General features: G+C 45.8%; 1 protein-coding gene across 2 annotated transcripts in view; it reads left to right on the top strand.

The window, feature by feature from the left end:
• The window catches only part of LOC118793379 (transmembrane protein 131-like), a 40,447-nt gene extending 18,627 nt beyond the window's left edge, over positions 1-21,820 (top strand). For both annotated transcript variants that reach the window (XM_036551537.1, XM_036551539.1), the window contains 30 exons: positions 1,184-1,307; positions 2,465-2,581; positions 3,321-3,425; positions 4,989-5,066; positions 6,076-6,226; positions 8,640-8,698; positions 8,794-8,899; positions 8,979-9,081; positions 9,519-9,669; positions 9,820-9,990; positions 10,272-10,341; positions 10,613-10,742; positions 10,851-10,920; positions 11,261-11,370; positions 11,457-11,526; positions 12,051-12,175; positions 12,594-12,736; positions 13,705-13,891; positions 14,672-14,857; positions 15,618-15,767; positions 16,252-16,840; positions 17,236-17,360; positions 17,706-17,869; positions 18,451-18,651; positions 19,110-19,173; positions 19,277-19,386; positions 19,488-19,620; positions 19,841-19,917; positions 20,058-20,194; positions 21,444-21,820. In XM_036551537.1, coding sequence (XP_036407430.1) covers positions 1,184-1,307; positions 2,465-2,581; positions 3,321-3,425; positions 4,989-5,066; positions 6,076-6,226; positions 8,640-8,698; positions 8,794-8,899; positions 8,979-9,081; positions 9,519-9,669; positions 9,820-9,990; positions 10,272-10,341; positions 10,613-10,742; positions 10,851-10,920; positions 11,261-11,370; positions 11,457-11,526; positions 12,051-12,175; positions 12,594-12,736; positions 13,705-13,891; positions 14,672-14,857; positions 15,618-15,767; positions 16,252-16,840; positions 17,236-17,360; positions 17,706-17,869; positions 18,451-18,651; positions 19,110-19,173; positions 19,277-19,386; positions 19,488-19,620; positions 19,841-19,917; positions 20,058-20,194; positions 21,444-21,737 — 4,300 coding nt within the window. In that variant the 3' untranslated portion in view covers positions 21,738-21,820. The remainder of the gene's footprint in view (positions 1-1,183; positions 1,308-2,464; positions 2,582-3,320; positions 3,426-4,988; positions 5,067-6,075; positions 6,227-8,639; positions 8,699-8,793; positions 8,900-8,978; positions 9,082-9,518; positions 9,670-9,819; positions 9,991-10,271; positions 10,342-10,612; positions 10,743-10,850; positions 10,921-11,260; positions 11,371-11,456; positions 11,527-12,050; positions 12,176-12,593; positions 12,737-13,704; positions 13,892-14,671; positions 14,858-15,617; positions 15,768-16,251; positions 16,841-17,235; positions 17,361-17,705; positions 17,870-18,450; positions 18,652-19,109; positions 19,174-19,276; positions 19,387-19,487; positions 19,621-19,840; positions 19,918-20,057; positions 20,195-21,443) is intronic.
• Positions 21,821-24,633: the final 2,813 nt, after the last annotated feature.

Raw genomic sequence — 24,633 nt, 5'->3', positions numbered from 1 at the left:
GTGGGTGCGGTGTAGTAGTTGGGCAACTCCACTCGTAACTAGAAGGTTACAGGTTCAAATTCTGGATTTTTGCTAGGCCCTTTTGGTAAGGGTAGCCATCTCTCTGTAAGCTGTATCAGAGCTCTATGAATTGTCTTAGATGACAGGTTTGCCCTACTAATAACACGCTGTAACAGTGGTGACAGGAAGCGTATGACTCCACTTAGTGAGGTAACGGCCCACAATCCATCTCGCCTTGAGAACATTAGCGGGGAAAGGCTGGACTGTGCTGCCATTGTTCAACGGCGGGGATATTTTACGCTAGGAAAATCCCTTCTGAGGCCGTTTCCCATTTCGGAGGAAGAAATACACTGATGAACACTCCGCATCGGTCCACCATCCAGGCACACATCCTCCTGCTTATATCCGCTGCTTTGCATTGTGTGAATAGCTGGCAGGCTGCTTCCTTTAAGCCCGCGCTTGTGCTTGACAAATTAGAGTCAGCATTGGCAGGAGGAGCGGGGAGTTATTTTTATTGAAGTAGCAGGTGTCAGAGATTGGCATCCTAACATCTCCTGTGACTTCTCTTTGATGCTGTGGACACAGACCAAAAGCGCAAATGCTGACCGCCAGGCAGTTTGTCCATTCAACTGAAGGTTAATGCATCCTTTTTCCGTGCGGTTTACGTTTAAGATGACCCCACACATTAACCTCTGTTACTCCATGTCCTGTGTGTCTTGCACTGAGATGCGGGGAAGGTCTTACAGATGGTATTGGTGAAGTGTTTATGTGCCTGTAGGAATGTATTCACTTAGCTGAGGTATGTGTCAGGCTGCGTGGCAGTGCAGGTGCCATTGTGACCTCCCTGCTCTGGGATCGAGGGTTCAAATCTGCAGTTTGCACAGTGCCTTTCAGTTTTGCAGGGCTTGACCGTATAATTTTTCCCTTATAACCATGTCTTTTTTTTCATTTAACGCCTTACATGTACACATGCAACATGTACACAATGTTTAGCGTTGATCACCTTTGCTCCTGCAGAGTAACCATGTTCATAGGGCCCAGTCCTCACGGAGGAGTCAGACTTTCCATCGTCCCGAGCCCAGCCTCACACTGACAGCCCCGAGCAGGTGTTCATTATGAATGAGAGAATTTTGCTGGTTTTTTCCCTAACGCCCATCCCCCCCCCCCGCCTCTTTTCACTCAGGCCGCTGGGACTGCCGAGAGCGGAGACCATATACATAAACAACCCCAGCCAGGACCAGCCGGTGACGCTGCTGTCCATGTTTACATCCAGCAGGCATTTCCACATACCTGCGTTCCACAGAAAGGTGAGCGCCGCCACTCTCTGACGGCTCTAATCGCGCGTCTTGGCGGGAGCTGATCTGCGTGGGCTGTGGGGTCATGGTTACGACCCCCTCCCAGGTCTCCGGTTACACTCCCTCTGCCAGTGAACACACTCCAGCATGCATTACTGCCTCAGGCTTAAAGGGCAACCTGGTTGTGGCCGTTGGGTGAAATTTGAGAGCAAGATATAAGGCGTAAATTACTCCCATTTCTCAGATCTCCAGGAGAGAACAGGTTATGATTTACGGAATACACTTCATCGCAGCTCTCGGTCTCCATCCGTCCCAGCATGCGCTCCACCCTTCAGTCCACCCATACAAACGCCATGCCCAGCGGCACCAGCGTCCACATACAGCTACGCCTGTCCAAGCCGTCAGCCCTTCCTCCTGGCACAAATTTGGCTCAGATTGAAGACTTCACTGTTTAAGTTTCAGTTTACAAAATGAGAACCGAATAAAACCGTAACCACACCTGTGCTATTAATATGCTCCAGGAAACTGAGCACAGGAAGCAGTCAGAGACAGAGACTTCCCTCAGAGCCTAAACTTAGGCTTGCGATGTAGAAAGGGTACATTTCCACAGTGAAACTTTGATGCCCATTGAAGCACAGAACTTGAATGGGGCGCATTGTCACACATTTTGGTAAAATGAGGCTTAAAACCAGTTACGAAATGACAGCAGTGCCACTGTCCTCCAGCACATACTACTGAGCTTGTGTGACTCCACCAGGCAGTATACAGCTGAGGCACAAGGGGCAGTGCGTCTGTGGTATTTCAAGAAATTTCTAATATATACAATACTGTATAAATGCTTGAGTATGAGCTACACTGGTATTTTGAATGTGGTAAAACGCTGACAGCGCTGACCTCATACAGTAGCTCGCTAGTGAAGATTTGTCAATTTATTTGATTGAACAGCATTGCCTGCTGCATAACATAAACTGAATTCAGCGCAAAACTGCTGATGCTTAGTTTTTGTGGTTGTGAATTAGTCATTCTTCTGCTTGGTTTAATAACTCCGCTAATTTCGCGTAGTCTCTCTGCAAGTTTCAGCCTGAATGCGTACAGCTCGCAGGCAGTCTGCTGGTGGGCGTGTTTCTCTTTGCTCCTCTGACTGCTGCCTTGCCTTCTTTGGTTCTCAGGTGATCCCGCCTCGGGGAAAAGCCTCCTTTAAACTGATATTTCTTCCCACGGAGGAGGGCAGTGTAGAAAATACGTTATTTATAAACACGTCGTCCCACGGTGTTCTCTCGTACCAGGTCAGTAACCCAGCCCCGACGTGATCGCTGCCGCCTTTGGCAACAGTTTGAGTAAACAGTAAGGCAGTCAGGTGCTCCGCACCGCTGTCACAAACAAGGAGAATTATTCTTGTCAGACAAGGATGTTACACCTCTGTTAATTAACTGCTCATGAATATTTTTTTTTATTAATTTATGAGGCCACGTAGATTACCAGTCAAAAGTTTGGTCACACCTTCCTTTTTCTGCATTTTAGAGTAATAAAGACTTTGTAATAACATTTTTGTAACAACAATTTTTGAAATTAACATTTTTTTTTGGAAAGAAATTCGTCCATGGGCACCAACTTCACAAGCATTTAAGCATAAGTCTTTCGATCAAAATGTCTTTGAAGACATGTTTCCCATTACTTTAATCCGGTGTGTCCAGACTTTTGACTGGTACTGTATCTATATCCACAGCAGTAGTATTTTGCTATCTGTATAAATGCACACCACTGTAGATGTGTTTTATATTATCTCTGATTCTCATCTGTTGAAAATGTAAGAAAATGTGTAGTGTATTTTGGTCTGCGCTCAGATACACAGGTTGAAACTGTGTGAAAGACCATTAAAATTTTAGCTGTACTGCATGATTTTGTGTGAAGCTCTTGAAGTATTCATTCAGCCATGCAGCCTGATCACTCATGCACACATAGGGGGAGGAAGAAAAAAATCTAACTGTAGTAAAATGACTTTGTGTCCTGTTCATTTTTTTTCAGGTTTTTGGGGTTGGGGTTCACCATGGATCATACAAGGACCTACACAAAAAACACAGTCTGCTAATATTTCCGCACATACAGAGCATTAAGCTGACACAAACTCAGGTATTACATCTATGTTTTGACAATGCACAATGCCTTTAATGGTAAGGGGGGGGGGGGGGGGTTCATACCCCAAAAGTTGCCGGTTTGACTCCCAGGTGGACTACTGTTGTTAAGATACTTAAACGAAATTGCCTCAGGAAATATCCGGCAGTATATAAATGGACAGTAAATAATCTATGTAAGTTGCACAGAATAAGGAATAATCTGCTAAGCAAGTATAAGGTAATGGCTCTCTCTGCCCTCTTGTCTCACTGAAGCCTAATACCTGATGGCCTCCAGCAGCTGACTGCTGTAACCTGCAAGAGATGACAGAGCAATAACCGCCGGGACTTACCCTCTTTCTCTCCCTCTGTTTCTTTCTCTCTCTCCTCCCCCTATCTTTTTGTCTCTCACCCTCTGTCTCGCCCCCATTCTCTTTCCGCCCTCCCACGTCTTCTCTCTGTCACTCACAAAGAGAGGAGGGCAAGTGCAAGACAGTTTTCCACATGACTGGCGTTGTCTTGAAGCGAAGGTTGTCTCAATGCTAATGGCCAGCTTGTCCCGAGTACCATTCAGGCAGTGGTGCTCATTAAAAAGCCTGTCATAAACTCCCCTTCCTCCCCTTGTCTCTTAGGGAGAAAGAAGGGGAGTGAAAGTGCAAGTGAAACATGTCAAAGGTTTCTACAGGAAGTCGGCTGGGGCTTAATTTGGTAGATGTCAGAGATATACAGCAAGGGTAGATTTTCAAAATCATCCGTGTGGTGTTCCGGAAAACCAGAGAGCCTTCATAAGCAGAGCTTGCATTGTTTCCATTATGTTGGTGCGTTTGTTCTTCTGTAGTACTACTTTATAACACTCCTCTCCTCGTAATCATTAAAATGTAAAGCGTATGTGGTATGGGCCTGTTATTTCCCAAATCATTACTTTCTTGCTAGCTTTATGAACTGTTGGGTGTTGGGTGTCATTTCTCTTTGTCTTCTTTGTGTAATGCGTAAGAAGACTGAAATATAACTGAAGGTTTTTAAAGCTGATTTCTTTCTCATGGATGTTCCGTGCTGTTTAAAAAGCATGAAGCTCACAGTTTAGTATTCAAACAAGATCAGATAACTGCTGTAGAAATGCTAACACTGCATTTGTGTACCAGTCTCGTGGATATTGGTGCAGTTTAGCACCCTTTGTCAACACGGTGGGACCTCCAGGAGATTCATGGACAGCTTGCAAAATAATGTGAATGTACTTAATTCTCTGCTGTGTCTTCCCTCATGGATTTTCCTGATTGAGACATTTCTAGGGATGTGCATTTCAATTAATTTGGTATGTGCATATTTTATAGTGCCTGTGATCACATATTCAGGTATTCAGATCACACCCGAGCATTATATGGAAGTGCAGTTGCGCGGAAGTGCAGTTCTTTCTGTCAAACAGAGAGTTCCTGCTGTCACGGGTAGCTCTGAGAACAAGTAAAGCACTGTTTTTTCTTCATAAACTAACAAAGATTCAAATTCTTATCCATGTGGTTGATGTTCATTGAATGATTTCACGGTCAGATGTTTGAGATGTGTCTCATCCTTGTTCTCTTTGCAGGATGAAGCCTCGAACATCACCATTCTGGGGCTGCAGCTGGAATGTAGTCTCCCTAAAGAGGGTTTCGGGCATCCTCAGGTATGGGCCTGGACACCGCTGGTAAAGAAACAGCCTGCAGTACAATTTAAAAGCATTACTTTACAATGTATTGATGTCATCATGGCATGACTGAGCAATTTAAGGTAGTGGATGAAATAGATGGAATCTATTTACTTAGGTGTGGCGCATTGTAGATCTGCACATTGTCTTCCTCATAGTGGCCAGCAGGGATTCTGTAATATTCCTTTTACTGAAGGCAAGGGTGACCTTGGGAAACACCGGATGAAATGTTGATGGCTTTGCTCACCATTGAATAAACAACCCTTTAAGCATGCTGTACTTTAAGTTGAGCAGGTATGGGTTTAGGTAAAAGCAGGGCTGAGCAATTCTTAGTCCTGCATCCAAGGCTTACATTTCCACAAACAGCTGATTTACACCAGGGACACCAGGTGAGGTAACTTCCTGTCCAAGTAGGTGACACCCTGTCACTTGAAAAGCCACCAGACCATGTGGCCCTCCAGGACGGGGTCCACCCAGCCCCCTGGGCCGGATGTAGTCCATTTTAAGTGTGTCCGTGCTATGTTTGAGAAAAGCTCTCTGCACTTTTATGCAGTGTGAAGTACTGCCGTACACTCATATACATGAGTATATGGTAGCATGCTTGGCCTCCCATGCCGGGTCAGATTGCACAAGTTAACTTGTGGCAGGGTTTGAATAGTGTTTTGCTCACACTCACTGGTCTGGGAGTGTTGTTAGTCTGGTCTGATACCGTTGCTCATTCAACTTGAATGGATACACTTAAGTTCTGGTGTGCTACAAGTTACTTTGGATAAGAATGTAATGTAATGTGAGGTAACATGAACATCAGGGCCTGTCCGCATATGGATTTACTCTGTACCAGAGAAGGCAGCCGAGTCCCAGCTTTGTGAGTTGCCAGGGTGGGATAGTGCCGTCAAAACAATGAGAGAGAAACGCCGAGGCAGAGTTAACAAGAAGCTGCAGCCAGTCAAAGCCTTAATGTCCCCCCCGCTCCGCTGTCGTTTCCCAGGGTTCCTGCTTCCTGTCAGAGGAGAGGCTGGCGGTGAGGATCAGCCTGGCTGAGAGAGGGGATAAACACACCGGCCTGGAGAGGTTCAAGCCTTACGTAATCGAGAACATCATGGTGCTGTTTGAGATACCATCAGCTGGGAGCGGCTTATGTAAGTTAGAGTTCTCCGGCGTCTTATCTGCCTCCTGCCAAAAATGGTCAAGCGCCTCCTTATCTTAAGATAAGTTTTTATTTTGCTCCTTTTTGCGATCCTGTGGGTATTTTACTTTTTAGCGGATGTTTTTGAAATTGGGTGGAAAAATAAATAAAAGAGGGAAAAAACAGTCATAGAAATTTTTTCTTATAAGAAACCATGTAAAAAAAAATGAATGCAATGATTTTTTAGTTTAGGATGGATTTGTGTTGCACATTTTTGTGTGGCTTGGTTAAATGAATCAAAAATCCAAATGAAAAAATTAATTCGTAGGTTTGCTGCATGTGGGTTTTAGGCTGTACGCAATAGACTTGGGAAACAGTTTTTTTTTTTTGTTTGTCATTGTGAAAATGAGTGACTATTGAAACTGATGCTGATGATAAATCACATGGTCACAGAGGTTTGTACTCTGGGCACAGTGTGAGATTACAGTTAAAATGAAACGAGGACCTGAGAAGCACAGAATTATCATGGCTGTGGCTAGCTGTGGAGCCTGTTACACTCTGCTCCTGTTCGTTGCATAAGATAAAGGTCCGCGCACAGAGACTGCCGCCGTTGTTCAGGGGAACAAAGAGTGTTCTTCTGGAAAATAACCTCGGGTGTAAACTCGGCGCTCAGGTCCGCTGTTCTTTTCTCCTCTCTTGCATCACCCCCCAAACAATGCGCCATTGTGAAAGATGCTTATGCCGCCAAATCAAAATAATTCAGTTCCATCGAGCCGAATCTGACAGAGAGCCAGGTGACTGTAGTTTGTCAGGACAGCATACAGGTACCCGCCCGCATCAGTGTCCCAGTCTGCGCTAAGTGTTGAGGAGACCGTGGAAGATGATCCGATAAGCAGGTATTGTGGGAAGGCCGTGTCGATAGCTGTATCTCTGCGCCGGGTGCCGGTGAGGGAGGGGTTTGTGGGGCCTGCCAGGTTTAGACGGGCACGAAGCCTCTGTCGGAGGCTGGGAGGGGTCTGTGCTCTGCTCCACCCCCATCTGTCTTACTCACACGAGAGCGTGAACAGGCTAGCCTCTGCACCGTGAGGCCGGGTCCGGCAGCCAGACAGACAGAGCCGTGATGCGGGGGCAGGTGTAAACCTTTATCGACAGCGTCAGTGTAGAACCAGAGCCGATAGCTACGGAGACCCCGCCCTCTGTTCATTGCTGGTCCGGCCGAGGAGTTCTGGCCGCTGATGAAACTGAGGTTCCGTTCAGCCGAAGGAGCTCCAGTCGTGCAACTTTCCGCTCAGCTTGCTATACGGGAACACGTGTTGCTGTTGCGAATGACACTCGTTAGCGTGTCGGTGTGTTGGTGTGTCTGCGTATGTGTCTCTGTGTGTGGTTGTGGGTGTGACATTACTGCATCATTGGTCCTGTCTTGATTAGCTAATTCACATAACCTGACCGTCTGTGGGTATTAGAATGCCAGTCAGTGTAGCTCTGTTTAAGCCTTATAGCTTTATATGTCTATTTATAGCTCATCTGCCAGGCCGAGATATTCCCTGTTACAGTGATCTCTGCTTATAAGAGTCACGTCTGTGCTGGAGGATTTGATTCTTATAGGTGTCTGATTCATTTCACAAGTGAACAGGCAAACAAATGGATGAAGTGGATATTTTATTGGATCAAGATTTGGCTTTTATTGAGAAGTGTACCAATGTAAATACATGGAACATAAAACACTACATTTGATTACATTTGATACAGCTTTTCTATAAAATCCTTCTATACAGTTGTTATATTGCTGTGTTTGTACATCTGAATGTACTCTCTCTCTCTCTCACGCGCGCACGCGCACACACACACACACACATACATACATTTATATATATAAAATACACACATACATATATATGATGGTTATAAATGATGCTCACTGTTCATAGACTGACGTGATCTTCACACCTGTTTTTAACTTGGAGGCTTGATTAAGGGGACAGTCTCTTTCAAATGAAGGTCAATACATTGATTGACTGCCACCTGCAGGCAGTAGAAAGCAGTGCAGTAACACAGAAGTGTTATGATCAAGACCATCAATATCCTGGAGAGAGGTGCATACTCAGTTATGGGCTTATTTCCAACCTGAGTTCTTTATTGCCTAATGAGCCCAGTCACACCTCAGTCTTAATTCAGTTTAACTGCATTCTTTCAAACAATAAATCACAGCTGAAGATTGCTTGAGTGTTCTATATTCAGGAAATCTAGCACTGAAGTGTATTATGGGAAGTGCACAATTGTAAATGTGTACATCGCCAATGAAGCCAGATGAAACTGGTTGGAGTGAATTCCAGCATACACACAGTTTATTTAGTTCTTGGGTTGTAATATGTCACTATGCGCTTTGTCAAAGAATCCCATAAGAACCCATCTATTTTTCTTAACAGGGGAGCCCAGGATGAACATATACATGTTGAATTCAGGAGTGAAAAAATTATATGTCAAGGTAAGGCATATGTGTGTTATTTCCGTCTCTGGAATAAAGGCTACATTGATGCTTTTTCATCTAAACCTGCTTTTGTCCCTGTTGATGTATTGCAGGAGATACAGCTCCTTTCTAAAGCAGAAAGCAGCGTAGAATTTCAGCAGGCCCCGCTGAGCCCCTCGGCAGCAAACTTCACGCAGGTGGCGTCGCTGGCATGCAGGGGTGAGTGCTGCGCACAGCGGGAGAGTGCTTTCACCCTGTAAATACAGACAGGGAAGTGACGGAGGCCATTTTGTTTCAGGGTCCTTGCTTGACCGTGGGAAAGAGTGCTCCAGTCATGTTAGCATGCATGTGTTGAACGGCTACACCCTCAAGACCTACCCTGCCTTCAACATCACACACAGGCACGTTTTCCTCTACCTAAGCATTTTGATTCCATTTGATTTTTTTCAGTTTTTTTTTTCTGTTGATTGCATTTAGATTTTCTTAAACCATGCAAATATGAACCTAATAGTTTTGACAGCTCTTCCTAAAGAACTGTGAAAAATTCAAAGCATTATCTATATGGAAACTAGGGGTGTTCTGTGAGAAAATGAAATCAGGAAAAGTGAGCAGTGTGGTGGATAAATCTGCTCTGTCAATACCATCGATCCAGGGTGTGCTCCGCACAGCCAACCAGAACTTTCCCTGGGGTTCCTCTCTGAGAACTGCCTTTGTTGGAATTTTATGTACAATTACTGCTATAAGCTAAGTTTAAAAACTCACACATTTGCATGTATGACACTCACAGGATTGCCAAAAGGACTGAAAAGAATTTATTTGGACTCTTTTTGTCTCTTAGGCGGTTTGGAAACGACTCTGCCACATTGTTCCATGTGAAACAGAGACAGAACAGAGGGGACCACGCAGACTTGTGGCTAACCAACGGGTTTGACTTCAGCTTCTCCGTCAACGACGTCACCGTCTCTCCAGACATGGACGGCTTGCTGAAGGTAGACTTCCCTCTCTCACTTCCACAAGTGTGAGGCTAGCTGAGGGAAACTTCCTCTGGGTTCAGTAGTTTTTGGTGGAGAGATATTACTGCAGCAGCTGGTAATGCTGTAAGATACAGTCTATTTAATATGACACTTTGTTTGTTACAGGTGGTGAATTTCAGCAGGGCAGTGACTGTTCCCCCGGGGTGCTGGAAGCTCTTCTCTCTGCGCTTCATCAACAGGAAGGAGCCCATGAACATGGTGACCACTCTGGTCCTGCTGACCAGCGTGGGCCTGTCTCTGGAGATTCCTCTGCACATCCACTCCTCTGTCTCAAAGGTACTCCTCACTCCCTCTCTCCCTGTACACTCACTCCTCTGTCTCAAAGGTACTCCTCACTCCCTCTCTCCCTGCACATCCACTCCTCTGTCTCAAATGTACTCCCCACTCCCTCTCTTCCTGTACAGCCACTCCTCTGTCTCAAAGGTGCACTTCACTCCTTCTCACTCTGTACATCCACACCACTGTCTCAGAGTTACAGCTGTCTCTCTCTCTCATTCTGTGTTTCCCTCTGCACTGAGGAAGCTATACTGAGTAAGCGTGTGCTTTTTCGTCTCTAGCAGGGGGATGTGGTCTTCGAGGCCAGCGGGGAATGTGGAAGCCCCTGTCAGCTCAGGCTGTCTGACACAGGTGAGTCACATGACCAACCCCCCCACCAGCAGCCTCTGAATGGGTCATCCCCTCTCTCTGCAGCGCACCACAAACTCTGACATACATGCAGCCTCAGACCGCATAGCTAAAAATGAGCGTAAGGCAGCGTAAAGCCTTCACAAACTACGACTACGAGGGTCCCATGCAGATACCGTGGGATTAAGTGTGGTTGTAATGGCAGCAGGTTGTAAGTGGAATGGCTGTGCTCTATGCCCTGTGTGACGGTGCTCGGTGTCGCGGATTCCAACAGGTCGGGCACAGTGGCAGCAGTCGCTGGGGTCCCATGGCGAAGATGGCGGCTCCTGCTGGAGAGTAGACAGCAGCCTGGCCTCTGAGCTCTACTCCCACTGGAGGAGCAGAAGGGACCAGCTCTCCTGCATGTAAGAGCACCAGGGTAGCACAGCGTGGCTGGGAAGGGCGGGAGGTGACGGCGGTCGAGGCCCAGGCCACCCCGGCTCACCTCCTGTCTCTTCCCTCTCTGTCTCTAGCTGGCCTCGGCTCCCCGCCGGAAACGGCTCTCCTCTGGACTTCGGGGCCACTCCAGTCAATGAGAGCAAGGTGAGGACACATTTTGGAGGCCTGTCAGCTTTGTGAACTTGGACAACCTAATTAGCACTGTCTGTGTGACGGGTATTGTGTTATGGAATCACAGTTCTTGGTTAGTTTGACTGCGGTTCCAGTGTACTCATTCTGTTTCTCTGTGTGAAGTTATGCATGACAATCTTAAACTGGAGCATGAATGATTAGAATTGTTATCTGCACATTATTACTCTTAAGCCATCTTGATAGGGCGTGATGATCCAGAATGGGTTATGGAGTGCTGTTTGCTGGCTGTGAGTTGAATGATGGAGATGAAGACGACGATGTTACAGTACTGACGCCCCCCCCTGTTTTTCAGTTGAAGTACTTCACCCTAAAGAACCCCTCTGCGTCCCCCATTTCCGTGGAGCTGCTGGCCCTCTCCTCCTACTCCGCCCCCCTGGAGGCTCTAGACCTGCTGACCAAATGGTACAGAAACCCCTGCCCGCCAGTATATCAAACTGCGAGTGCTGTTTCATCTGGGTTCTCACTCTCGCTCTCTTTCTCTGTTCTAGGTTTAAGATGAACCCTCTGTCTGTCAATGTCACTACAGCAGAATTCACCCTACAAAACAGTGAGAGTCAGGTGAGCTCACAGCGCACCTGTAGCTAATCACTAGTTATTTACTGCCTCATCAATTTGAAACAATATAATGACATAACCTGTGGTAATATAGTACAATACGATACTGATTCTTCAATTTTTAATATAACTGTTAAAATTGTGCGACAGTATGTCATAGAATGTGATGAGGGGAGTCTTACTGAGAATGCGTTGTACTGTGTAAGTGTGTGTGGTCTGTCATGTACCGTGAATTTACAGGTAGCACAAAACAAACTGTTGTCCCGGTCTCTAGGAGAAAACTGTGTTAAGATTCAACTCTGACTGCTGCCATGTTTCTGCAAAATTAAACTTCTAATGCCTAGTCTGCCTCTGAAATGCGGGAATATACCAGACAGTGCATTTTGCATTAAAAATATTTTGTCAATAAGTTGTAAGGCTGTCTGTCATTCTGCTGAAAATGCTCGTCCCTGTTTTCACAGTGATATTTAAACCTTTTTATATTTAGGCCTTTAACGTGCTGAATCCTCCTAATCTCTCGACCGCAGGCAGGTAGAACGCTGAAGGGATCGGGAGCCGTGAGACTGCACCTCAGGCCGTGGGAGAGCAGGGAGATCGGAGTGCTGTTCACTCCTGCCGAGCACAAGCCCGTCACCTCCATCATCTTGCTGAGGTAGAAGCCTCATTCCTAGAATATAGACTGTTAGCCATGCTGAGGTGATGCTATAAATTAGATTACGTTACATTCATTTAGGAGACACTCTTATCCAGAGCGACTTCCAGCACAATATAACATAAGTGTATGCATTCAGGTTTAACGAGCAACAGTGTCAGACCAGGCCAACAACACTCCCAGACCAGTGAGTGTGAGCATAACACTATTCAAGCCCTGCCACAAGTTAGCTTGTGCAGCCTGACTACACAGGGGACGCCAAGTATACTGCCTTATATCAGTCACTAGGTCACAGAAACATTGCAATACTACACGTAAAATAAACAGTAAGTAGAAAGTAGCTATAGAGACAAACACATTGCTATGGGGTAGCGCAGCACAGACCCCTGTTTGGTGACCCGTGTCCTGTGCGTTTCAGGAACAACCTGACGGTGTTCGACATGGTGGTGGTGAAGGGCCACGGGGCCAGGGAGATGCTGCGTGTCGGGGGCAAACTGCCGGGCACGGGAGCCTCACTGCGCTTCAACGTGCCCCAGTCCACCCTGATGGAGTGCAGGGACGGTGAGAGACTTCAGTCACTCTCTGTTCATTACACATGTGAGACACTGCTAGCACTCCTGTTTATCAGAATCAGAATCAGGCTTTATTGGCCAAGCGTCCTTCTACACATACAAGGAATTTGACTCTGGTTCCAGTGTCTCTCGTAGTGCTTGCATACAACACCAAAGTGACAGCAACAAATTCTATACAACAGTAGTGTTAAAACAAATAACAACAGTAGTGACTGACACTACATGGAATAAGGATGGAATGAATGAGGTGTATGTGTGTGTGTATATATATATATATATATATATATATATATATATATATATATATATATATATATATATATATATATATATATATATATGAACAGCTGTTGCACAATGAACACACATTATCACACGTTATATACCGGGAGTAGTCCTGCTGGTGTTTATTACACATGTCAGACATTGCAAGCTGTGCTGCTTATTACATGTTATATAGTTGGAGTACATGTGTTTATTACACATGTGAAACACTGGAAGTATTGCTAATTATTACACATTACACACTGGTAGCAGTCCTGTTTGTTACACATTATGTACTGGAAGTACTCCTGATTGTTGAACATGTTGTACACAGGGAGTTCTCCTCTGAGTGTGACATGTGATTTGCAAAGGCCAATTAGTGATACTCTGGAAGGCTTTTATCAGCACCTCTAGAAAATGATTTCTTTGTTTATGATTAATTTATTCCAATGAGAACTGTAGGTGTTTTCATTTCTGTCTCATAATTTCTTTGAATTTAAGAAAAAAAATAACAACAGTGAGGGTTTTCAGAATGCCCCTGAATACAAACATCACAAACTGTACTTCTTTTTTTGTCTCATAGTATCTATTGCATCATCATCTCTTCCCCTCAGTAAAATGTCAGCTGCGGTTGAGAATGGCTTTGTTTTACTTTTAAGAGAAGTGAAAGCTCACTGTGATCGCTTGTGCCAGGGCTGAAAACCACCAAGCCACTGTTTGCCATCCGGAAGAGCTTCAAAGTGGAGAACGCAGGGGAGCTGCCGCTGACCGTCATGTCCATGAACATCAACGGCTACAAGTGCCAGGGATACGGGTTCGAGGTGCTGGAGTGTAGGTCGTTCCAGCTGGATTACAACTCCTCCTCGGAAATCAACATCGCGTACGTGTGCCCCATGAACCCTCTTTGCGTGTCTTTCTGCGCGTGGTTGAATGTACAGTACCAGTCAAAAGTCCGGACACACTTTCTTTATTTTCTTCTGTTTTCCACATTTTAGAAAAATAGTACAGACTATTATTAAAAAAAAATATATATCAAAATTGTTTTGGAAGGAAATGAATAAATAGGTGTCAAGTTCACAATTTATATTTGTCTAAGAAACACATTTCAAGCATTTTAGCATAAGTCTTTAGATAATAATGTGTTTGAATACATTTTTCCTATTATCTTAATCAGGTGTGTCCAAACTTTTGAATGGTACTTTATTTCTTTTCGCTTTCCTTAAAGGGAGCCAAGGTCTTCTCTTAGAACACTTAGAACACACATTGGTAGATTACCTGACCGTTATCATAATGTGCGCATGTCTGATACTAGCTTGAAGTTTATATTTGGTTTCTGGGACAAGGTTAATAAGTATTTGATAATGAACCCCTTGGAGCTGTTTAGCGGCACGTCCTAGATGCTAATCAAGTGAACAGTGGTTTCAAGGCAGATATGTACATTTTTGGTACATGCAACTAAACACATTTCCCTGGTTTTATTTTTTGATTGCTTTGTGCATCTTCACAGTAGTGTTTAACTACTGTGATCTATCTGCTAATGCTGTGAGCTGTCTTGAGATCCTTTTATGTCATCTATATTGCTGAGGCCTGAACATTTGGTGCCATTCAGTGAAAAAGTTGATGGCTATAAGTTGCCCCCCCTCTCGTTCTTCGTCTCCAGGTTCACCCCAGACTTCACGTCCTCCTGGGTGATCCGGGACCTGACGCTGGTGACGGGGCGCGGCTCCACCTTCCCCTTCACCCTCAACGTGACCCTGCCCCACCACATGCTGCCCCTCTGCGCCCAGGTGGTGCCCGGCCCCAGCTGGGAGGAGAGCTTCTGGCTGGTCACTCTCATCTTCACATGGTGAGTCCTGCCCCGCCCCCTCCTCTCCATGCCCCGCCCCCTCCTCTCCATGCCCCGCCCCCTCCTCTCCATGCCCCGCCCCCTCCTCTCCATGCCCCGCCCCCTCTTCTCCATGCCGTGCCTCCTCCTGCAGGGTCACATAGCTCTTCACTGTAACACTGTTACAATCTTACCAGCCAATGACAGTTAAGCACTTTCTGTGTTATGTGTCTCCCACGTGTTGGTTTGTACAGTACCAGTCAAAAGTTTGGACACACCTGCCTAAGATAATGGGAGACATGCATTCAATGGCATTTTGATCTGCAGACTTATGCTTAAATGCTTCAAATTTGCTTCTTAGACAGATATAAATGAGGTTGATGTGAAATTGATGCCTATGTATGAATTTCTTTCCAAATTTTTTTTTTTCTAAAAAATATAGTTGTCTACTTTGAAGAATCTAAAAAAATCTAAAAAAAAGTTTTTTTTGGGCACTGCATAATTCCATTTGTGTTATTTAATAGTTTTGATGTCTTTGCTATTATTCTAAAATGTGGAAAATAGCAAAAATAAACAATAAATCTGTATCCAAACTTTTGACTGGTACTGTAGCTTTTATTTCCGAGGATTAGTACCGATACATGAAACATTACAAAAAATAGAAATGCATTGTGAAGGTTATTCTTTTGTTTGCTTTGACAGCAACTTTGACAGTACAGCTGTGATTCTAAAGTACTGATGTGTGTTTCATTTCCCCTTGTGTGATCTGTTGTTTCCCCAGCCTCTCGCTGAGCGGCGTCTGTCTGATGGCCTTCCGTCAGGCCCAGTACATTCTGGCCGACTTCACCACGCCCAGCCCCAGAGCCAATCACAACTCCACGCTGTCGCGGGGCAGCAGTGCCGTCGACACCATCAGCCCCAATGCAGTGAAGTAAGGCTTTGCTGTACGCAGCGCAGGGTTTCCAGTGTACTCCTGCTGCTCCCCTCAGAAAACTGAGGATTCCCCTTTCTGTGACCTGGGTTAACAGAAATTTTGGTCCACATGTACCATGTACCTAGCCTGCCCAGCTGAGATTTATAGCACAGGATCTTCACATTGGGAATGGATTGTCCTGTTCCATTTTGAGATACTGTGTCATAAATTAAATTCGCATGGTTCAGCCTTAGGGCATTGTTTACCTGTGATAGGATGACATTGCTGAGCTATTGTCCAATCACAACAGCTAAACACTCCCTTGTTTCTGGCCCTCCCAGAAGCATGTGACTGACAGCACTGAGGACAGCAGCCAATCAGACACCTTGTGTGAAGCAATGGTGAAGGCTAGATACTAACAGCACTGCCCTGTCCCAAGTGGAGGGGTCTGGACACGTGATGTGCGTAGGGTTGTTGACTAGCTCACCTTTCTGTCTTTCAGTAAAATGAAGGGGAGCTGCAAGACCTTCGTTGACACGTGCAACACCTCGGACAAGGGAAAAGGAAAGGGGTCTCCGGCCGTTTCCAGCTCCGCCTCCCGGGGCCAGTCGTCAGTGAAGAAGAGCTCGGGTGCTCCGGCGCAGCCCCAGAAGAAACACAAGGTTTCGGTTTATTACGGTAAATACAAGGTAAACCCTGCATCCACCACCGCGGCCGCCTCCGCAGAGGAGGAGAGGGAGGATGTGTGCTCAGACCAGGCCCCCGAGCAAGACCCCGTCGCCTGCAGCGACGGCAGCAGTCCCGACACGGCCGACTGCCCCGCCGCGACCGACAAGAAAAGCCCCTTCACAGAAAACTGCCCTGCAGCTAAAGAGGACCTGGAGCTGGCACCGGTTATGTTTCCCATGGAAACGCACTCCGACCTCTCGGAGGACGTGCCGGCGGTCCTCAGCGGTGGGCCCGGCCCGTTCGCGTGCGCCCCGGCTGAGAAGGTGACCGACGAGGGCGGGCCCCGGGCGTGGCCGTGCAGCCCGCTCTCACACCTCACCGACAGGAAGCTCCCAGAGAAGAGAGAAGTCCAGGGGTCAGAGGTCAGAACCACACAGATCACCAGCACATACATTGTATATATATAGACCAGATAGTCAGCTTGGTGTGCTTCACAGTGGAAGTCCTGTCATTGTTGAAACTGTAAATCATCTGGTTTGTTATGAACATTTGTGAAGAGGCATGGTCTGAAACAGAAGGTCCCTAGCTGTTATTGGAGTGTAAACGGCACCAGAACCTTCTGTTAACAACCAGAACCTCCCCAGGCAGAGCGTGGCAGGAACAGAGTTGAATATCAGGTCTTAATCTGGTCTTAAAAGTAAAAGTAGAAGGCCTGTAACCTGTACTTTCCTTTCCTCTGTCTCTGTCTGAAACATAGCAGTTAGCATTCGTGTAGTGAAATACATTTCCTCTTTCTTCTTTGCTGTTGTTCTGTCAGCCAAGGGAGGAATGTAATATTGAGAGGAAGCTGCTGGACAGGATAGAGCAGGCGAACTCTGCCGGTAACAAGGGAAAAAAGAGCGCAAACAGAAGCCGCAGGAGGCCTGAGGACAGCGTGACTGGGTAGGTCTCTCATCCCACACTTCACCCTGTGTCCCTGTTTGTTTTCATACTTTTCTTAGGAATTACATATTTGGCTATATTTGACTCTGACTGATCCAAAATAGATGCCTTTGTTCCTGTAACATATTCACTTGTGGGCTGAAAATGTAGTAAGTATGTAAAGGCCACAATAGGTGAAATGGGTTTATGTGTCTGGCATTGTGGTAGACATTCATATTCACAGAGCTGTGATTGGCTAATCACGGGCTGTTGAGATCATATCGGAGCAGATACTGGCTGCTTTGCTGAGCTGTCTCTATTACAGCATTGTTACGCAGCGGATTGATTTCTCCTGTATTCGTCCAGAGTACCTGAGCATAGTGTGGTCATATTATCGGAAAAGAACAAGGAGCTGGAGTGGAGGGAGAGCAGGAACCCCAACAGATCCCGGAATCGCTTCTCCAACGGAAAACTAGACACACCCAAGCCAGGACCCCACCCAGACAGCTCTCACACACAGCATCAGAACGGTGAGTGAACTCAGAACCCGCAGTCTGCTATTCAGACACTAGGGGGCAGCAGAGAAAGCACACTTTCTTGTTACAATACAGCGTACACAGATACCTCTGGAGTCACATAATTGTCTGTATTTTACTAATGCATAGAATGCTTAATTCTCGTATCCGTATACTGTTGAGCTGTAGAGTTCTTTAAACCAGAGGCAGAGCATTAGTGAATAAAAGTAAAGGTTCTTGTAGAAGTGTTAATAGTGGAGGTATATAAAGTGGACAGTTAACTGCAAAGGTTTATAGCTGTGGCACATAAAGTCTAGGATGAACTAAGTAAAGTGTAAATTGTGGAGCTAATCTAAATCTACAGTCAGTAAATAAAGTGTAAGTAAAGTCCACAGTCAGTAAGTAAAGTGTAAATGTTGGGGGTAAATGAAGTCCACAATCGGTAAGTAAAGTGTAAATAAAGACCACAGTCACTAAGTGAAATGAATAGTAATAGGGCTGGGCTCAGCGTGATCAGTGTCCCCCTGTCCCCCTGTCCCCCTGTCCCCCTTGTCCCCCTTGTCCCCCTTGTCCCCCTGTCCCCCTGTCCCCTGTAGGCGTGTGCGCCGCCAGGCCCCGGCGGAAGGGCGAGGCACGGAGGCCGCAGTGGGAGTCGGGCTCGGACTCGGGCAGCTCGTCGGGCAGCGTGCGAGCCAGCCGGGGCAGCTGGGGCAGCTGGAGCAGCGCCAGCAGCCTGGAGGGAGAGAAGGACCCCAGCGGCAGACCCCTCTGCACTACCTCAGCCTCCACCCAGAGAAGTGCGTCTCCGCCCGGCTCCGTCAACATACTTAGGGAGCGCTCCCACAAGCCCACAAATCACAGAGCCCTCCTCTACACTGAACCAAATCAGACTGCTTAATCACACTCTAGCAGTAATGTACTATAACAATGCTCCCAGGCAGTAATTCTATGGAAATTCTATGGAAACTGCAGTTATAATAAGCAAGTCAAGGTCATGATGGAAGTAAGTTAAGTGAAATTTTGTCTTCATTTGCAACCGGCTAGCTTTATGTGTGTCAGTGTATATACAGTGCATTTAAGGGAGCTAGATTAAGACTGAGAAAATGGTACTGAAGTAAGGATATAATGTGGACATGCCCTCTCCTGCTGTGCTGTGACCTGACCAGTTCCCCTATGGTACAGTGAGGTGGAGATGGGTTGCTACATGCGTAAGTGTCGTTTCACATGGTGTATTGGACTGTTCTTTGTTCTGTAGGTGTTCAGCACAGCGTCTACCCCTCCGAAAGAGACCTACCGCTGACCTGCAACAGAGCTCAGAGGTAAGGCGTGCTGGCTGCAGAGCGGATATGGCACTGCCTTGGTGTCTGATGATGAGGGGTCTCAAACGGTCCATCTGTCTGTCTGTCTGTGTGTCCCGCACAGCATGCAGAACCTGTGCCAGAGAGACCCCTGCCAGATCCCGGACCCCGCCCCGACGCCCGGGTTCACCCCGAGCTTTGCCACCGTCGCGGCAGGCGCCGAGAGGACCCTGGGTGAGCAGCGCGGCGATCACACCGCGTGGTCTCCTCCCGCCGTTGCGCGTGGTCGTTTTGTTTTCTTTTCAACCGCGGTGAAATTTTCTGCGTGTGCTCAGGCATGGCGTGCCCGTTCCTGTCAGAAGAGGCGTGGTCCGCGCCCTCGCTTCCTCTGAGCAGCGATCCCAGGCTCAGTGCTGCCCAGTCGCATCCGCTGCTGCCTCCCGGATCCCCCTCGGCCGTCTACCACAAGTACGTCTCGCCCCGGCAAGCGCCGACCCATCTCTTTCCACCACCGTGTTAGCACAATGCCTTTTTAGCCGTTTTGTAGACATTTTAGCCAACCGCTTTTGTGTGAAATCCACCAGGTGTTGTTCTGGGTATATTCAGTATGATCAGGTTTTTTTACTTAACGTGTCATACTTCTGCACTGCAGTTTTTTGTTTAATTTTGGTTATTTTTTTCGCTGAAGCTTTCCCTGGAGCAGTGCCAACAGCCAATGCACCAGCTCCTACCCGTACTGTGACCAGAGCAACTACATGCTTGGGGGTAAGGGTCCCTGGAAGGACATAAAACATAAAACACATTTGGATGTGCTGCTGTCTATCGTCAGCAGGATGAAGCTTTGTGCTTTATGGATTTCTTTAGTGTAGAACTTCATCGCTTGCTTTGTCTTGTTGCCTGTAAAGGCAATGCAGACTTCCAGAACGGGTTCCCGTGCCACGAAAGCCAGGGCGTGTGCTACAGGCCCCCGTCCCACTGGAGGGAGGAGCGTGGCCAGGGTGTGCCCCCCGCGTGGGGCAGCCCCAGCAGTGTGGGCACCAAGGTGAGCTCAGCGCCCCGCTTCCTCTCACATATCACTGCTAATGAACAGAAAGGCCAAGCACTGCCCAAAACGGCTCAGATTTGCAGGGTTCTGCTACCGCACAGCTGTCAGAGATAGTGTTTTCCAGCACTGGTCAGCCAGGCTCACAGACTGAAATCTACTAGCCTGGCTGACGTTCTTCCAGCCCAGAGTTCTTATCCCATGCCGCGGCGCACTGTGAAATTCATTTCTTTAAAAAGGTAATGATTTGTGCATTTTTTTTCTGTGAATTTTTGTTCCTCCCGAACAGTTTTATTTTCTAACTCCACCCCCTATGGAAGGCAGCCTTATTTTGTGTGCCATATGAAAATACACAAATTATTCAGTAAATTATTCAGCACACATGTAATGAAAGTGAAAATGAACGTCATGTTATCAAAACGCAAAGTTTTCTTTCATTCCATACCACCCCAACCACCCATACCCACCCCACTCCACCATCAGTTTTATTCTGTAATCGGGCCAAACCTGTTGGATCCACCTCCACATGGGTCATTTGCATCCCCAAGATTAAGGATGGCACAAACATTCTGTATGGGATCAGTTAAAAATGAGCGGCCAATTTTGGATTTAAGACAAAATCCATACCATACAATTGATCATACTGCTTTCAGCTTTGAGTTACTGGCCCAGTCATCATTGAGGACTTTTCTTCGTTCCCCGCGAGGAGTAAAATTAGCCTTTGTCATTACATTTAGATTAAAATGCGGAAAGGTTTTTATTTTCTGTCTTGTGTTTGACACAAGGATATGCGGCCATTGCGGTAAAGGGAATTTGAAGTTACTGTTCGTCTCATATTGAAACTTTGCATAGGTAAAAAATGGAAGTACAGCTCTGAGTTATCGGTTCAGTTGAGTTTCCCCTTTTTCATGCGATGCAGCTGATGTCGTGGCCCAAGGAGAACGAGTGTCATCAACGGAAATAGTTTTTGCATACTGGTCTCGAGTAGCGCTTCATGTCCTTTGAAGTCACTGGGACTGGGGGTGACTCATGCCACACTCCAGTTTCTCTTTGCATTTAACTAAAGGTTTTAAGTGGGTGTTGACTGGGGTTAGTGGAAAACACTGTGGTAGTAATAGATGGTAGCACTCAAAGCAGTCACTCAGAGTTGAGGGTGGTGGTATGGTGGGGTTGAATCCAGGCCGGATGGGACAGAAGGGTCATGTCCTCTTGTGCTGTGTCTCTTCCCCCCCCACCCCCCCCCCCCCAGCCATACTTCGGCACCCGCAGCCTCTCCCCCATGTCCAGCCTGTTCGGCTCCATCTGGACCCCCCAGAGCGAGCCGTACCAGAGCCACTTCCAGCCGGACCGCCCCGTACCCCCGTCCCCACAGGCCCCCTTCAGCCGGGAGCCCGGGGGCAGCTGCCGGCAGAAGCAGTACTCCACCTTCAACCCCTTCGGCCCCCACATGAACCTGGACATTTGGAACTCCTCCTCCTCCTCCTCGAACCGCAGCTCAAATTCCCAGCTCTCCAGCGACTCCGGTTACTATGGCGACGTGTAACCAGAATGTGCTTTTATCAATAAAAGAAAATAAATGTGAATATATGTTTTTATTTTTTATTTACCCCCTCACCCCCCCATTTAAACACCCCGAAAGTTCAATGTTGTGAAAAGTTCAGTATTCTTTGAATATTTTTCTAGATGTTTTGCAGATTTGACTAGGAAAATAAATGGTTTTATACTTGAGGATGTTGCTTTTTCATCATCTGTCTAAAGGATTTAGTTGTACAAATGAACTTGTGCACTGTTTGTGACAGAAGATGGGTTGGGAAATAGGTTTCTGCAGTACAGAACAATGGAGAGAATGGCAAAATTTTCCAGATTGAGTTAAAAATTGCACACTCAAATATTCCACGCAGGTACTGGAAGAACTGGTCTCTGCAATACTCCGGCTTGGGTCAGGGTAAATTGGAAACGGCAGTATAACTAGACTCTTGAAATCTGTTTGATTTTCCCAGTGATGGTTTTCATTTGATATCCGTGGATAATTAGGAAATGACTGTCCAGTCAAGGCAATTCTTCACTCACTCATTTTCTTCATTTGTTTACAAGTATCCCATTCCCTCCCATTTAATAACTTCAGAACAAGCAGCCCACTAAAACAAATCCACAAGTGAACATCCCATTTGAATTTTCCATTAGTGGTGTCTGCACCTTTTAATAAATGGCATCGTCAAACGTCGGTTAAATTCCCAGAAATCTTGAAATGTCGGAACATCTCCTGTGGTTTTCACGGGACATCCAACTTTGGGAGAACACCAAGAGCTTCGGATTTACTGAGCAAGCTCTTGGAACATCCATTGAATTTCTTCATTAATCTGCGATTTTCATTTGTTTAAAGAATGAGAATAGGGTGATATGCGTCGGTATTTAATTTCCGACTTGCAGTTGACAGGTGGATCTGCACTGTGGAGATTTCACATAGCCAGCCATAGTTTGATGTGCTTTAGGGACTCCTGCAAGCAAGATCTGATCAATTCCAGGTCATTGAGGTCAAGTGGTGAGTTGAGAAGGTGTGACTGAAATTAATATTTCCTGTAGGTGCTTGAAGTCCTTCAATATGCTTGAATTTTAATGAGATTTCAAGGTTGGCTAGATGCTTGGATTGTGAGTAAGGTAAATCCAATTACTAAATCCAAGTGCTTGGATTTAGTAATTCATTGTAATTAGAAGTCAGCAGTCTCCTGAATGACTGAACATTCAGTGAGAAATGAATACACTGGAGCGTCATAATTGATTGACTGACACAAGTGAGGTGGCGCCACTCTGATCTGTTTGATGTGGACTGTGTGGCCCAGTGAAGGTGAGATAATTATCTGGAGGCTGTTATTTGGATCATACTTGGCTCAAGTACACAATATCCAAGTTTTGTATAAAACGATCCCAAATCTGCAAACAGCTTACTGCAGACTCTGTAAACTATGGGACCACCATGGGAGAGTCTGCAGTTTCTAGCCCTACGAAAGGTAAGTGATGTGATGAAGTAGCTTGTGTACCTTGTACCTTGTAGCTGGTGTCCAACCAAGTCACTAGCTAGTGTGGTTCAACATATTCATTAGGGTTGATGCAATGATGATGTTGTACCAAGATATCTACATATCAGCAGTTTAAGGTGTGTGTTCGAGGTAGCCTGTGCACACACACAAATCTGCAGCTTCCACAAGTTCAATCGACTTATTGCTGTGTTTATGCAAAAGAGTGACATGGCTGAACAGTGTTACTGTATATAGCCTTTATAATAGGTATATATTAAAATGAAAATGATATGTATTGGATGGGAATATTACAAATTGTGAAACGGTGAAAAAGTGTTAATGAATTCTTCATGCCATGCCACAAGGACTGCTCACTCACTTTTTCTTCTGGTATGTCATTATTACAAAATTCATACCTCAGTATTATTCTCAACAATGACATGTAAAGAAATCCCTGTGATGCTTAAGTCTTTTTTTTCTCTTCTCAGATGCATTTATTGTGTGGTGTCATTCTTTGAAAACATCAATTTCTGTTGTAACCAGGTTTGTCCACTTGATGGTGCTGCCTGGAGTTGGTCATTCAAAAGACACAATAAACCTAATGTTTAGGTTTAGGGAAAAAATAACCATCACAGTTTTGGATCCAAACAATCTGCTGGGTCTTTAGAGTTTAATTTGAGGAGCACAGCTTCATACTACTTGTCAGACGTAGAGAAGTTACATTTTATGCTTTTCAATTAAATGCTATTATGGGCTTTAGGGTCTTAAAATTGGCTTTTGGCTGTTGATTTGGATTTCCGGGCCCCTTAAATATTAGAACCAAGCCAAGTCCAAATATGAGTCACAGTTTTGAAATAATTTTTCACAGGAGACATTAGAAACAAAGATGGTTGACTTTACCAAAATACACTTCTATCTTTGCAACCATTAAACATTTTCACACAAAAAAAAAAAAAAAAAAACAGTTGCGGGGACAATTCTTTCGTCACCTTTCATCACCTCATACCATGTGATACAATGAGAGACAGTTCTGAGATTGGCGTTGAAACTTCTTCCCCTTAGATTATTTGACATGGGATGAGTCATGATCAGTTCGCACATTTTGTTCATTGCTGAAAATTGTGTTTTTAGGCTTAGCATACCACAGCTGAGAGATGCTGGAAAAGACCTGACAGTGCACCATAGGCGTTGTTAGGATCTTGAAACGTTGAGGGCTTAGCCCAGCCCAAAAATCTTTAGATTTTCACCTGATAATTGCACCATTTTCAAGTTATTTCAGAGTAAAATGAATATGAGTGAGACACTGTGCCATACCAAAAGGTTCCGGTCAGGTGCGTAGGCTGGCTTTCACAATATGAAATCAAAATAAACAAAATGAGTGCAATCTGAGTTCTCATTCAACTTAAAGCTTCTTATATCCAT

The sequence above is a fragment of the Megalops cyprinoides genome, chromosome 18 (genome assembly GCF_013368585.1).
Source record: "Megalops cyprinoides isolate fMegCyp1 chromosome 18, fMegCyp1.pri, whole genome shotgun sequence".
NCBI lineage: Eukaryota > Metazoa > Chordata > Actinopteri > Elopiformes > Megalopidae > Megalops > Megalops cyprinoides.
This window is presented reverse-complemented; position numbering and strand designations above follow the sequence as displayed.